This window comes from Benincasa hispida, chromosome 5 (genome assembly GCF_009727055.1).
Source record: "Benincasa hispida cultivar B227 chromosome 5, ASM972705v1, whole genome shotgun sequence".
NCBI lineage: Eukaryota > Viridiplantae > Streptophyta > Magnoliopsida > Cucurbitales > Cucurbitaceae > Benincasa > Benincasa hispida.
In genome coordinates, this window is record NC_052353.1 from 52,866,851 (window position 1) to 52,882,828 (window position 15,978).

At 34.4% G+C, this 15,978-nt stretch overlaps 1 protein-coding gene across 1 annotated transcript; it reads right to left on the bottom strand.

Annotated features, from left to right (window-relative positions):
- Positions 1-7,825: 7,825 nt before the first annotated feature.
- LOC120077922 (lysM domain-containing GPI-anchored protein 2) lies at positions 7,826-13,761 on the bottom strand. The gene is made up of 4 exons (XM_039032026.1): positions 12,849-13,761; positions 9,421-9,541; positions 9,089-9,300; positions 7,826-8,268 (listed from the first exon to the last, which is right to left on the bottom strand). The coding sequence occupies exons 1-4, from the start codon at positions 13,504-13,506 to the stop codon at positions 8,165-8,167; spliced, it is 1,095 nt and encodes a 364-aa protein (XP_038887954.1). The 5' UTR covers positions 13,507-13,761; the 3' UTR covers positions 7,826-8,164.
- Between the last annotated feature and the right edge of the window lie 2,217 nt (positions 13,762-15,978).

Here is a 15,978-nt window from a genome sequence, read left to right on the forward strand (position 1 = left end):
TACTAAGGTGGTTAGTCATAAAATCCTTGTTTAACACTGAAATGTTCAGTACGACAACAACAGCTAAAAGACCAAAGGTTTCTCCTAAGGAAAATACCCATCTTTGGCATCTAAGGTTAGGTCATATCAACCTTAATAGGATTGAGAAGTTGGTGAAAAGTGGACTTCTGAAGAGTTTACAAGAAAACTCCTTGCCGGTGTGTGAATCATGCCTCGAAGGCAAGATGACGAAACTACCTTTTACTGGAAAAGGTTACAGAGCCAAGGAAGCCTTGTAGCTTGTACATTCAGATCTCTGTGGTTCGATGAATGTTAGAGCTCGGGGTGGTTGTATTTCATCTCTTTCATAGATGATTATTCAAGGTTCGAGTATCTCTACCTAATGCAACGTAAGTCTGAAGTCCTTGACAAGTTCAAGAAGTATAAAGTTGAAGTTGAAAACTTGTTAGGTAAGAAGATAAAAACATTACGATCTGATCGTGGTGGAGAGTATATGGACCTCCAATTCCAGAACTATATGATAAAACATGAGATTACATCCCAACTCTCAGCCCTTAGTACATCTCAGCAGAATTGTGTATCAGAAAGGAGAAACAAAACCTTGTTGGACATGGTTCGATCTATGATGAGTTATGGTCATCTTCCAGACTTATTTTGGGGTTTTGTAGTGCAGACTGCATGTTATATCCTGAACAACGTTCCCTCGAAAAGTGTTTCTGAAACACCTTTTGAGTTGTGGAGAGGCCGTAAAGGTAGTTTATGCCACTTCAGGATTTGGGACTGTCCGACACATGTGCTAGTGACTAACCCAAAGAAGTTGGAACCACGTTCGAAGGTTTGCCTTTTTGTAGGCTACCCCAAGGAAACGAGAGGTGGATACTTCTATGATCCGAGTGAGAACAAAGTGTTTGTTTCTACAAATGCTATCTTCTTGGAAGAAGACCACATCCAGGATCATAAGCCATGAAGTAAGCTCGTTTTGTGTGAGATCTCTAGTGAGACTGAGACTGCTGAGGGTTCAACAAGAGTTGATGAACATGCCGACAGATCAACAAGAGTTGTTGAGGTCGGTACATCCAGTCAACAAGCTCAAGAGTTAAAACTATTTCAACATAGTGGGAGGGTTATGAACCCACCCAATCGCTACATGGGTTTGACTGAAGCCCAAAACGTCATTTCGAATGATGGGGTCGAGGATCCGTTGTCTTTTAAGAAAGCAATGGAAGATGTTGACAAAGATGAATGGATTAAGGCCAACCAGGAAATAGAGTCTATGTACTTCAATAACGTCTAGGACCTCGTTAATCCACCTGATGGGGTAAGACCTATTGGGTGTAATTTGATCTATAAGCGAAAGAGAGGTGTAGCTGGAAAGGTGCAAACCTTTAAGGCTAGACTCATGGCAAAGGGTTATACCCAGGTTGAGGGAGTTGACTATGAGGAAACTTTCTCACCTGTTGTCATGCTCAAATCTATCATGATTCTCCTGTCTATAGCCATATTTTATGATTATGAAATATGGCAAATGGATGTCAAGAATGTCTTTCTTAATGGTAATCTTGAGGAGACCATCTATATGACTTAACCAGAGGGGTTCATAGTTCCAGATCAAGAGCAAAAAGTTTGCAAGCTTAATAGGTCCATTTTTGGGTTGAAACAAGCATCTAGATCATGGAACATCAGATTTGACTCTGCAGTCAAGTCATTTGGCTTTGATCAGAACGTTGATGAGCCTTGTGTTTACAAGAAGATCATCAACAATTCAGTAGCTTCCCTAGTACTGTATGTGGATGATATCCTACTCATTGGGAATGATGCAGGGTATCTGACTGACATTAAGAAATGGCTAGCTGCCCAGTTCCAAATGAAATATTTGGGTGAGGCACTGTATGTTTAGGGATTCAGATCATTCAGGATCATAAGAACAAACGGTTAGCCCTGTCTCAAGCATCGTACATTGATCAAATGTTGATCAGGTACAGGATGCAGGATTCCAAGAGGGGTTTGTTACCCTTCAGGCATGAACTCGTTTTGTCTAAGGATCAATATCCTAAGACACCTCAAGAGGTTGAGAAGATGAGACAGATTTTCTATGTTTCAGCTGTAGAAATCTTAATGTATGCAATGTTGTGTACCAAACTCGACATTTGCTATGCAGTAGGGTTGTCAGTCGATATCAGTCCAATCTAGGATTTGATCACTGGACAACAGTTAAAACGATTCTTAAGTATCTTCGAAGAACGAGGGACTACATGCTTGTGTATGGAGATAAGGATCTGATCCTTATAGGATACACAGACTCTGACTTTCAGACCGATAGAGTTTCTCGCAAATCGACATCGGGGTCAGTTTTGACTCTGAATGAAGAGGCTATAGTGTGGTGAAGCATCAAGCAAGGATGCATCACGGACTCCACTATGGAAGTCGAATACGTAGTCGCTTGTGAAGCAGCTAAAGAGGTTGTTGGCTAAAGGAAATTCCTTTCAGATTTGGAAGTTGTTCGGATTTGCTACACTTTTTATTGTGATAACAACGGGGTTGTGGCAAATTCAAAGGAGCCTCGGAGTCATCGTCGGGGTAAGCACATAGAACGGAAATACCACTTGATCAGGGCGATTGTGCATCGCAGTGATGTGATAGTCACGAAAATCGCATCGGAGCACAACGTTGTCGATCCCTTTACAAAGGCTCTCATGGCTAAAGTGTTCGAGGGTCACCTGAAGAGTCTGGGTCTACGGGACATGCGACATCTTGTCTAGGGCAAGTGAAAGATGATACTGGGGTATACCCTAGTTTATTGTATATTGTACATGTTTTATATTGTATTGTACATTAATTTCCCGAGTAATTAGGACAAATGGGAGATTGTTTGGACTTGTGTCCTAATTCTCCCGGAGTCTCATTGTTTGTAATGGTACACATTATTTGATGAATAAAATAACTGTTATTTCATTCTGGCATTTACTCATATCCAAAACAAAGCTCCATGGTTATCTTATGTAAACTTAAGCATGTATATGTGATATACAAGTTGATCATGACTTAAGTGATAACCTAAATAGGTTTATAATATAAGAATTAAGGTGGGATACCTGATCCTGGTGACACTACGGATACAACCCGCTTTGTAGAGGTTTGCAAGTGTTATAACTACTACAGATGGTAGATTTTAATCATTCATGTGGAGATGTGTGAGCGGGGGTGTCCTATACAAAGAGTTTGTATAAGACCGGACCACGAGATGACTAGACTCTGTATATAACGTCGTTGATACTAGAGACTTACATCTCACCTAAACGACCATAGGTGACACGACCTCAATCCTTTGTGTTTTGGGAACTCCTGCCTTTGAGGGCGGTCATTTGATTAGTATGGGTGAGAGTGGCCAGATTGCCAACTCAACATGCCTACTTTTTTGGGGACTTGTCTGATCTGGGAGCTGGAAACTCACTTATACAAGATGAAATTCACTTCTTTCCCCAAGTAGGAATAAGTAGAGAGATTGTTCCCTTAAAGGCTGATTCCAGGGCTTGAACATAGTGGCCATAGCTTCTCTTTGGAAGAGAGGACTAAGTCATAGTAATGTTCATTAGAGGGATCAGTGGTACTTAAGAAGTTAGATGTAACTACATAGGCATAATGGTTATTGGCCGAACTGTACTTACGAGCGATCTGTGAAGGGTTGTCGCACTACTGATCGGTTAAGATGGACACATAATATATCTGTTATAAAGAGAGTTCAACTGTTGGTCTTTAGTGGAGTGGCTGGTAGTTAAAGGATGGTGGATCCCATGACTAAAGAGTTTAGTTAGTTATTCACGTACCATTGGAGCTTCGAACTACAAGTTCATAAGATCCCCTTGGTAGCTCAATGGATTCAGTTGAGGATCAGTTCTTGGTGTTGATTTGGAATGTTCAAATTGACAAGAGGTAATTCGATTATATATGATATGATCGGTATGGTGTTTGAGATACATCTAGTGAAGGATTAATGTAAATGAGATTTATATTAAATACCATGGAATAGAAAAAGAGTTATAATGAAATATTAAAACTATAGGTTATAAATATGGTATGATGAGTTGTTATCATTTATATTTATAATAATATTAATTATTGGATAATTAATTCTTTTTCTCTAATAACCAATTAAGTGGAAGGTTATTAATGGTTTCATGGTAACTGTGAGTTAAAAGGAAAAATGTTTTCCTAATTTTAGTAAGAAAAGAAAAGGAAATTTTTTAGATTTCCTCTCTCGGAAATATTCTCACGGAAGTTGTCAAGTAAACATGATTTACTAAGCAACAACTTGGATAAGGTAAACGATCGTATAGTGTTTGTAGAAGACAGACACTTAGCTAAGCGATGAGCTAAACGATCGCATAGCTTTTGCTAGATGATCGCTTAGCTTTTGTTAAATGATTGGCCATCGACCTATACGACAAGTTCTGCCTTTTCTCACTTGTCCAATCGTTTACACGATTGTTGTTTCTTCTGTCTTCTGCCTCAAACCAAGTCCACACAGAGCCCACCCTCTGGATTCTCACACCGAGAATACAAAGGTAGCCTTCTTGGTGGTGTCATACCCAACTCGACACCGTCGAGGTTCTATGAAGGTCGTTCGTGTAGTTGGGGTGTTCGTGACCAAGGCGATCGCTGAGTTCGAGTGCGCGGTGTTCGTGCAGTGTAACGGTCACGTTGGACGAGCATTTGAGGTTGTTGTGTTCGAGCGTTCGTGATCAAGGAGCTTGGCGATGAGTCTACAAATGTGTGTAGCATTTCTCTTTGATCATTTATAGTATCATGCTGTAATTTCTATAATTAATGCATAACCGAATGTTTCTGTTTATGACTGTAATTGTAAAGTTCATATATGATTGTAATTTGGAATGATCTTTCCGTTGTTCATGGAAATCCTCATGTTCGATTTCCTTCAGTATGGTCATCATAAACAAAGACCAAATAGTAGAGTCAAACATGCAAGTGAATCAGATCAAAGCAAACTGATCTGGCTGAATTGAGCGGAATTGGTCTAGGTGGACCGAACTAATATGAGTGGCTCGAACATATCTGAATGGATCAAATCGGTCTGAGTGGGCCAAACTGGTCTAAGAGAAATGGGTAGATTAATCTGGGCACATCACCACAAGGCGACAAATATATGCACGGAAGATCAGAGCGGAACCAAGCGAACTGGGTAGTGGATCTAACAGAGGATGACCGAATCTGGGAGATTTAAGCAGTGCAGGTGCTTAACACAGACGATGGCTACAAGCTAGAAACTGAACAAGGGAGCTTGCTTGCAAATCTGAACGTCGGAGAACTAGATCTAACTTGGGAGCTTGGTTGCATGGAAGTTTGGGTTGGATTTGTTGAATTCGAGCATTGATAGGTAGGACACGTTGTGAACATCTTGGCTAGATCAACCAGATCTGAGAGGACAGAGCGTTGATGGGCAGACGCGTGGGACCGATCGATTCTAGTCTGATGAGGGACACGATGGTTGGATCTGATGAGGGAGGCGAGGACGGGAGTTTGGTTAAAACCTTCTCTGATACCATATGTAAACTTGAATATTTTATTGAACTATTGTTACTTTACAAAGAGGAATACAAGTGTATATATATACACAAAAGACAATACAAGTAAGGAAAATTATAAGAGGGTGTTTAGCTCACCAACTTGAGTTGAATTGAGTTGATATAATACCAATTCACCTCAACTCTCAATTCTTCCAATATTTTCAATGGCTCAACCTACGACCATTTATGGCAACTATCGCTGTCACACTTCGGGAACCAACTCCAAGCTCCAATAACCACCTTCGATGACAACTCCGACAACTAACTCCGGGCTCCGACAACCACCCCTGATGAAAACTCCGATGACCAATTTCGAGCTTCGACAACTACCTCCGACAACCATCTTCGCGCGACCAACTCTGATGACCAATTTCAAACTATGGCAACCACCTCTGATGACAAACTCTGATGACCCAACTCCGATGACCACCTTCACGGGACCAACTCCAAAAACCAATTTCAGGCTCTAGCAATCACCTCTGACAACAAACTTCGATGACCAATTCCGACAATCACCTCTAACTACAAAACTCTTATGAAAATCACTTACGATGATCAACTTTTTATGACCACCTTCGAGCGAGCAACTTTGATGACCAATCCTAGACTTTGACAACCACCTCCGATGACAAACTTCTGCAATAAACTCTAATACCACCTTCATGCAACCAACTTCAAGCTCTGACTGTCGTCTCTGACTATATACTCCAGTGAAAATTATTTTCGACAATCAACTTCGACAACCACTTCCGACTATTATAAGACTGATGGCTGTTAAAGTACGTTGTAGGGTTGCTAGTTATGTAAATAATCGTATTGTCTACAATTAAGTGTGATATTTATATGTAGAAATTTGTAAAATATATTTTTATTTAATTGAATTCACATATCAAATAGGTGCTAAGAATATTTGGAAAAGTGCATATGTAGTTGAAAAATATGTAACATATAACAAAAAAAAAACCATAAAATGGAGAATTTTTTCCTATAACATTTTCTAGCAAGAATCAATGAAAAATAGAAATTTGTTCTCTAATGCTCCTCCAAATTTGGAGGAATTGAAAATGAAATTGTTGAAGAAATGTGGTGGCATTTCATTGGCTGCTAAGATGATGAGGGGTTTCAATTAAAAAAAATCATAAAAGAGTAAAATACATGACAACAATAGGAAGAAGAATACAAAGAAGAAGACGTTGATGAAACTCATGGAGAAAAATTAGGAATCAAAAGTTTTAATTTCTCTTTGGTCTCTCATTTTATTTAATCATATTGGGCAATTGCTATTTATTACCAAAAAGAAAGAAAGAAAAAAAGAAAGAAAGAAAAGCTTTAGAAATTAAAGAAAACAAATTGCAATCCATGTTCTATTCAAACAAAGATGAGTAATTGAATAAAAAAATTTCAAAACAAAAATAATAATTAGAAAAGCAGATTATTTAGAATTCAAAAAGCTGCACCAGATACCCAGATATATGAACTCAACTCTGCACCCAAAATACAAACATATGAACTTAGACCAACTACTCTCTACCCAAAACATAAACATATGAACTCAGATTAACTAACTCTACATCCTAAACACAATCATTTGAACTCTACAAATATATAAACTTCAGACATCCTATCTCAACTCAAGTCCCAAAACAGTCCCTAAATAAGAAAAGAGTAATTAAAGATTCTAATGGGCTAATTTATATAAAACATATATGATAATAATCACATACTTATGTAAGAAAGATTTAAGGGATTAGTTTACTATCTAACCAATATTTCGATAAGGGTCATAAAACTTAGTAATGTTTCATAATTATTTTAAAAATATTTTGGGACATTTTTAATCTTTTGATATTCACTTATCTTTTAATTTTATAATATTTTAAAATAAAAATATATCATTTTCATATTTACTATTAATTATAAGATTTTTTTTTAAAAAAATATCATTAATTAATTTATCTCTTATCAATAAAATTTTCAAATATTTAATTTCATATTAACATCATAATAAGTCTTTTATATTCCTAACTCAAAATCAATGATTGAAATTTCAAATATATGTCGAATATATTGATAATATACTAAAAAATATAAATATATATCATATACATCATGATTATATGATTTATTTTGGAATGTGTTTACAGATATACTTGAAACCAAGTGTTATAGTCCAATATTGGAATACAAATAGCTTTTTTTCCCCCTGGAAATAAACAAATTGCTGATTACATTTACGCCAATAGTATTTATTTAGCCTCATTCTCATTCCTACAACAAGATTCTTACCACAAACTTATGGCACAACAAATTACAATCATCAACTGCACTTAAAATTGTTCAACATTACAGATCAAAATCAAATTCACATCCATATCATACATCTCTTCTAATACAGTTCATCCATTTTCACGATTTCCGGCCACGAAGAGATTTATTTCAAATCGACTTATTAACGTTAAAAACGAGGGAAAAAAAAAAAAGAAAACAAAGATGGCTATTCTGTGATAAATACAGAACATTAAGAATCTACGTACATTGTGATTCTCTCTCTACAGCAGCATACAAGAAGGAAATTATACTTCTTACTGAATGAGAAGAAGACCAAAAGCCAGTACATGTGTAAAGGCGACGAGATAGGCCAAATTCAAACCTTGTGAACCCATCCTCGAAGCGCCGTTTCCGTTATCTGCATATACATGGAAACAATCATATTCCAGATGATGAGTGTAGTGAAGGAGAAGTGTTCAAACTAAAAGCTTTGAGTAGAGGGGTGGGGTGGGGTGGGGGTATTGGTTATCTGTAGAGATTTCATCCTCTAATGGTGACTAATGACTAATTGATGATATGTTTTTAAATTTATGAATATTTTTAAGAGATATCGGAGATATCCATTAAATCCAGATATGAAAATCAAATCATACGATATATGTACGGATATTTTAATCATTGTTTTTAATCAGATATCATATCATTGTCGCAACATAAAAGTGTGTATTTAGGAGTTTTTTTCTTTGGTGAAAGTAACAACAATGCTCAAACAATCAATTGATTTTGATGCGTGGTCATGCGTTTTTAAGAGTGCTTCTCGACCAAACCCTTAGACCAAAAACACTGTAAAGTATTTTCTCACAAAACACTTTAGTTTAAGATGCTTTTGACCTTAAAAAACAAAGCACATGTAGCCTACTTTCAACCTGTTTCAATAGTACTTTCATGTTACTTTCAATGACGATGATTTCGAGTATAAATTTTCATAATTTATTTTAATAGAAAAGATATTCTACGGAAAAATTTCAAAGTTCAAGGATATTCTTTTTAAACAAATTTCAATGTTCAAGGGTAGAAACAAAAATTTTCTAAGTCAATGGGTATAATTTGAAATCTACCCCAAAGTTCTTTGAAGTTTTTTATATAATTTAACCTAATAAGTACTAGCTTCGAAGGCATTAAAGGCTGGGGTTTGTAAAAACTGAAATGCTTTAATTAAAGTCAAGTTTAGAGCTCACCTTCAGGCCAAGGGCAAGTGTTGAGAGTGGAAATATTTGTGAAGATGGTTTGTTTAGAGAAACCAGCATAGGCACAAGTAGTGGAGTCGCAACCAGAAGATGTTGAGTTACCAAGGAGAAAATTGTTGCCTTCACATGCCATGGCTGGGCATGATGACCAATTCGATAATTTCATTGAGGATGCCTTCAACTGTGATGGCTTACAGTCAAGACTGACAAAAGAAAACACACACAAAAAAAGTAAGCTCACTAGCTCTAGCTCTAGCTACATTCAGTTCAGATCCAACAAGTTTTCATTTCTCAACAAACAAATTATTCAGTGTGGAACATACATCCAGTTTTTTGCAGCATCACACTGACACAACACACAGTTGTTGGCCGTGTAATCGTACGTATCGTTTGAGAGAAGGAATGGGAAGTCTAAAGAGTCTTCCCTGATCGCTGATGAACAAGCTGCAGATAGAACTCAGAACAGTTAAGTTCATGGTAGGCATTTGTTGAACAAATATAAAGGATCTTCAGTGATATGGTAATGACGAAACTACGACAAAAAGTGTATCTGTTGAACAAATATAAAGGATCTTCAGTGATATGGCAGATCTTCAGTGATATGTCAACTTGTAAACAATTTCCTCTCACGGTCCCATTAAATGAATGGCATAATATTCTAACATATTGACGCGGACATTATGGTCTAGCAGCAGTTTGGCGAGAAAGTTGATGATAGTTTTTGTGGATGATCATGAACAAGGGTTAGCTATTACTATTAGACAACAAAACTATTACCAATTAAAATAGACAAACCAAAATTGCAGCTCCACTAAAAAGTCCTAGTATTCCTCTGAAGCCATGAGTCCCGCAAAATTGCAAAAAGAACTAGCATATTATATATGAAAGGGCAGAATGTAAAGGACCTCCACCAGCACACAATGATGGTCTCTGCATTGAGCATAACTAACACAGAATATCGCTTAAATCGAGCAAGCGAAATTACAGCTCTAGATAGTATGATCCAAGTCATCAACACACATTGTTACCAAGAGTGTACCAACAGGTCCTCACTACTACCTCAACAAAAAAGAGTGCACCACTCTCAGAAATGGTCTACTTTTAATGATGTCTCTCTTATTTGGATGGATAGGATAGTAACGTTATTCTTCACAAGCAATCAAGAGCTTTTAGTGATGAGTCAAATAAATAAAAATATAAAGCAACTTCCAAATCCCTCCATCACAAAAAAAATAAATAATAATAATAATAATAAAAAGAAAAAAGGAACTCCCAGTCTATCCACCACTCCGCTCTATGGTTGTAATCAGTTGACATCGACTTTTCTCTACCACCTTGGTTTATATATATATATATATATATATACACACACACATATATATATTTATTTATTTTACTTTGTCCGTTTTCTCTCTCTTCAACTTTTTTTTGTAAAGTTATACGGGCTTTGAAAAGCCATAGTTTTTCTTTTCTTACGGCTAATTGGAAACATCTTTTGTATACCATTTGATTGATTCTTTTTGTACTCTTGGATATCTTCGAATTTTTCATTTTATCAATAAAATTGTCTCTTATCCAAAAACTTTGTCTATTTTCTCTCTCTTCATTGACTAAACACCAAAATTAACCGACCTTCCATTGAGCATTTGATTCCCTGCAAGAACCAAACCTACCTCTAAAATTTAAAAAGAAAAACTATTCAATGAATGGTTGCCCCTTAATAATCGTTGAATTTGAATTTCAAATTTTGCATGCTCTCTAATAATCACTACATACAAATTTAAAATTCAAAGTACTTTTACAATTTTTCTCTCCTATATCCAATAGTGCAAAATGCTAGTCATATTGTGGTGGCTTTTTTGAATAGATTATCTAGTTAAATAGAGTGAGACGACATCAGCCATGTGGCATGGGCAACTCAGGGTGACAACGAACTGTCTACTCATATAAAACAACTAAACTACGTATTGTCTCAGGCATCATCAATTAATTAAGTACTCAAAAGTCAAGTGCAGTCATTATCCCAAATTCAACAGGAGGACAAAGAAATCCTAAATATCAGGATTGTAAGATACAACCTTGGATCATTAAGAACTCTATAGACTTATGAATAAAAAAAAGTGTCCTGAGATTGACCAATAGACACGACAAAATAACAGCTCTGGTTTACGATGAAATTGTTTTATTTTATTTTATTTTTTTTATTCTATTCTAGATGGAGAATTGATCTAGTGTTTGATGTTTCTCTCCTGTCTTGTTTTATATTATTTTGGAACATAAAATTACAAATACTAAAATGGAGATTTGAACCCTCAACCTATCTTAAAAATTATAGATATTTTGCCAGGGAAGAAATAGGCAAAGAATTCAGGCAAATTTTTACCTTCTAAATTTTATTTTTTATATATAATCTTTTAATTCTCAAAATTTTAAATACGTGAAAAAGAAATCTCAAAATTTAAAAACAGCATATTAGAAAATAATTAAATATTGATTAGTTGTGTATATATATATTTTAATTTATGACAACAACTTTAATTATTCTATTTTTATTTTTAGAAGCATCTTAAAATCTTAGAAAACAGTAAACAGGGCTTTAGAAACCTTTTTTTCTTTAAAACAAAATCGACAACAATAAAAGATAAGGATTTTTTTTTCATTTTTTAAAATTAATTAGGATGTCTAAGGGCGGTTTATTTGGCCATTCAGATTTTGTTTTATTTTTTCATATTTGAGTTAAGCAAATATGAGGTTTGCAGCAACCTAAATTATGTTTTTTCGAAGTTTGTAATCAAACTTCTAAAAACTAATATGAATTATATTAAATAAAGATGAAAATATTTATCAATACATGTTATAAACTCAAGTCACTTTTTATAAAGTAAAATATGTATCATGCAATGTATTATAAATGATATAAAATATTATAAAGTAATAATTATAGATTTTTTAACATAAAACATCTCCATACATAAACTAATAGTAGTTTATCCTCAACCAATACTTATTGGTTAACTACTTCAATTATTTTATGATTTATAAATATGCTATCGATCATATTTTAAACAATTATTTAAATTTAAATCTATTTTTTTATTATTCTACCAAACACATATATGAAAACATGAAATACAACTTGTTTTCAAATTTATTCCCTACCCAACAGGCCTTAATTACTATAAATGCTAAATCACAAAAAGAAAAAATACCCTTAAATTTTTTGCTTTTGTTTAGTGTTCTTTCAAAAGAACTCAACCTTTCATAAAAGTTTTTAAATTATAAGAAATTTGATGGATGAAAATTAGAACTTGAAATAGATGTGGCGGTGATATAAAATAGTGTGGGAGTATTGAATTTCTTAGGTAGTCTCGACACCTTTACAAAAAGTCGAGATTAATATAGTAATTATTGAAGGAATAGGGGTATTTTGAATAAAAGAAAACAAGTTTGGGTTTTTTTATTTTTGGAAATATAACAAGAAATTTAAAATAAATAAATAAATAATTAATTTTTAAAAAAAGGCCAATCGACTTTTCTTCTTTCACTCTTAACCCTAATTATACTTGAGAATTAAATTGGATGAACAAACGAAACATCACAAAGCGAAATGGATTTAGAACTAAGCCAATTTAACCCTAAATTTCACCTAAATTTGTGCAAATTCATCAAAAATCATGTCATCAATTTCAGACTCAACCTAGGTAACGAGAAACGAAGAAACGAAGAAGAGGAAGAAAGGGGAAAAAAAAACCTCTAAGAGGAATGTCAAGAACTTGAGAAGCTTGAAGAGTTCTTGCATCTGCAATTCCATTCAGCTTCAAGATCGTCTCCTCCGAGACATTAAACCTTCCGGCAATCGCCGATACGGTGCTTCCAGTTTCCACCAAATGTCCGTAATGGACTACTCTGTTTCCATCCACTTCATCGCAGCTACACGGCAGAGGAATCCACAGCTCTTGCCCTAGCTCAATTTTACTCGGATCCGGAAGTCCATTTGCTGACGCGATTTGCTGGAACGTGACAAGTCTCGCGAAAGTGACTTCCGCTATTTTGTCGAGCGAATCGCCGCTCTTGACTTTGTAAATCGGACGCTTATCGGAGAGACCAGTCCCGTTGACGCAATTGCAGTTGAACGGAATCTTGATCTTCCTAGACGCCGGTAAGGGAAAACTCGACGGGGTGTTGGTCGGAAGGTTGTTGGCGCCGAGAAATGAGAGGAGGTGTTTGACCTGGAAAAGGCTTTGTACGGCGGCGATGGTGGTGGCGTTTGGGGGAATGTAGTCGATCAGAGAGTGGCATTTTGAGGTGGAGCTGCAGTTGAACCGCGGTGGTGTCTGAGCTACGGATACGGCGGCGATGGCGGAGAAAACGAGTACTTTGAAAAGGATGGTTCCAGCTCCAGAAGCCATAGTTGTCTTCTTCTCTTCGACGTTGCAAGGTTTTGTTAGGGTATTAATGGCGGATTGACGTTAGGGGAAACGCGGTTTTGGAGTGGGGAAAACGGAAAAGTCGAAGTGGGCCACTCTGGTGTAGCGTGTACGCGGGGTAAGGATAAGGACTTTAGAGGGAGAAATTTAAATGTTAGTGAGGAAAGAAGTAGAAGCCGCCATTGAAGCGTCCAAGGAAGCCTTTCTATAGTACCTGTGAGCTGTGAGAAATTTCTGAGAAAATCGAATTAGGACGAAAGTTCTTTCCCACGTAATAATTGAGTTTTTTATTTTTTTGGTACTAATAACCAAATTTCTCGTCTAAATTTTCATTTTGAAAGTAATTAAAAATAAATTTTTGTTCATCCACACATCACTTGTGGATGTTTTTCTATCGAGAATATAGGAGAAAAAGTTTTCACGTGTGAAAGTATCGTTGTATTATATGAATATAAAAAGAGTAACAGAAGCAAAAGGTTATACATCTTTATCTTTAAAAGTAGTATCAAATAATATTACGATCATGAAATTTGGGTCATATAATTTCTGACTTTGACTATATTATTTTTTTTTTTATGAAAACTTTAAAAGAAAATTTTCTAAATTACCTATGCTCTTTTTCATGGAGTCGTAAGTTGTAAAGAAAAAAAAACATAGTAGTCATTTTGAAAGAATTTGGATCATCGATTTAAACCGTTTTTAAAAAACAGATGCATATTAAACACTTGTTATATAGACACAAACATAAAAGTCCATAGATTAAATTTGTAATTTAATCTTAATTTTTTTTCCTTTTACTTTATAAAATTGTGTCATTCAACGCTACTTTAACTTTTGATTGAATAGATTATTAACTTCTCAATTTTTCATATTATAGATGTATATCGTATTTTACCTGACTTATATTTTTATTTTTCATTTGATCATCTCTTTTTGTTTTTTCTTAAATGAGAATTTTCACCATCTATTATTGCCAAAATTTGGTTAAAAAAAAACTTTTTTAATAATGAAAGTTTAATTAATTTTAGCAATGATTTCTTAATTTTTCTCAACTTTTGTCGCCACCTTATTTTCCTCTCCACACACTCTCTTCATCATCACTTTTGCATATTCTCCCCACTTCTTCTTCACATTCTCCCCTCATTCTCTCTCCCACCACTGGAGGATGATTTTTTTAATTAATATTATATTTTTTTAAGTGAAATTATTTCAAATAGTAAAAATGTTGAAAATATTTTCAAGATATAACAAAATTTTTGAATTATACGATAGACACTTATAGATACTGATGTCTTACTTCTATCCGTGTCTAGCAATATCACTGAACGTCTATCATTAATAGTTCTAAAATTGTCATATTTTATAAATATTTTGACCTATTTTTCTATATTTAAAAACGGTCATTCTTTTCAACTTATTAAGAAAATAGAGTTGTTTTGAAACTTATTAGAAAAATATTGTTGTTTGAATGAATAAATGAGGTCTATCTTTTTATAGATTCTATGTAATTTTATCTTTTTAAAATAAATTTAATGATCTCATCTCTTGATAAAAAGATCATAGACCTCGTCTTGAGACAGGATCATAAAAATAACAATATTTGAATAATAAATTTCAAAATAACTATTTTTTTTTAATAAATTTCAAAATAACTATAATTTTCTAATATTAAGGATCTCTGGTGTCCTAATTTTACTTATGTGTGAGGGTGGAGAGGAGGAGGAAAATTCTCCATATTTTTCAATTATCCCAAGTGAATTGTCACACTTTTTTTTTTTCCATTACAAGAGAATCATGCATGGGAAACACTACTATTAATTTTATGTAGTGTCATAGAAGAGTAAAGGAATTTACATTTACCAAGTCCAATGAGATTTTGTTGTTAGTTTATGTTATTTCATGAGATATTCTTTTATTTATTATATTTGATTTATTTGATTTAATATTGATCTCACACTATGTATTTTTTTGATATATTGTTGGTTTTTCTAAAAGAAAATACTATTAGTATTATTTAATTTCTACCTTAGATTTAATTTGGATATCAATTACACATGTCATATTAATTGCATTAGTTAGTTATGTATGCCAAAGCTTGGTTCAAGGGCATTGACATGCATTCCTTTCAAGTCTGGTTAAAGATTCAATCCTCCATCCCTGAAGTTGTTGCACTAAGAAAAAGTTTGTATATATTTGTATAAATCTTGAATCAAGCATCAAGCTTCAAGGTGTAGTGTGAATAACATTTATTAATTGAAAATGAGACTGTGTATCGTTATCTTTTTAAAATTTATTAATTCTTTAAATACATGAATCTCACCAAACACTGACGATGGAGTAGTGTTCATTTTCTGGATTTTTGTAATTTATTAAATTGAATTTCAATAATCAATAACAATTCTTAATTAAAAATGAGATCGTTCTCTTTTTTAATTTTATTAATTCCTTAAATAC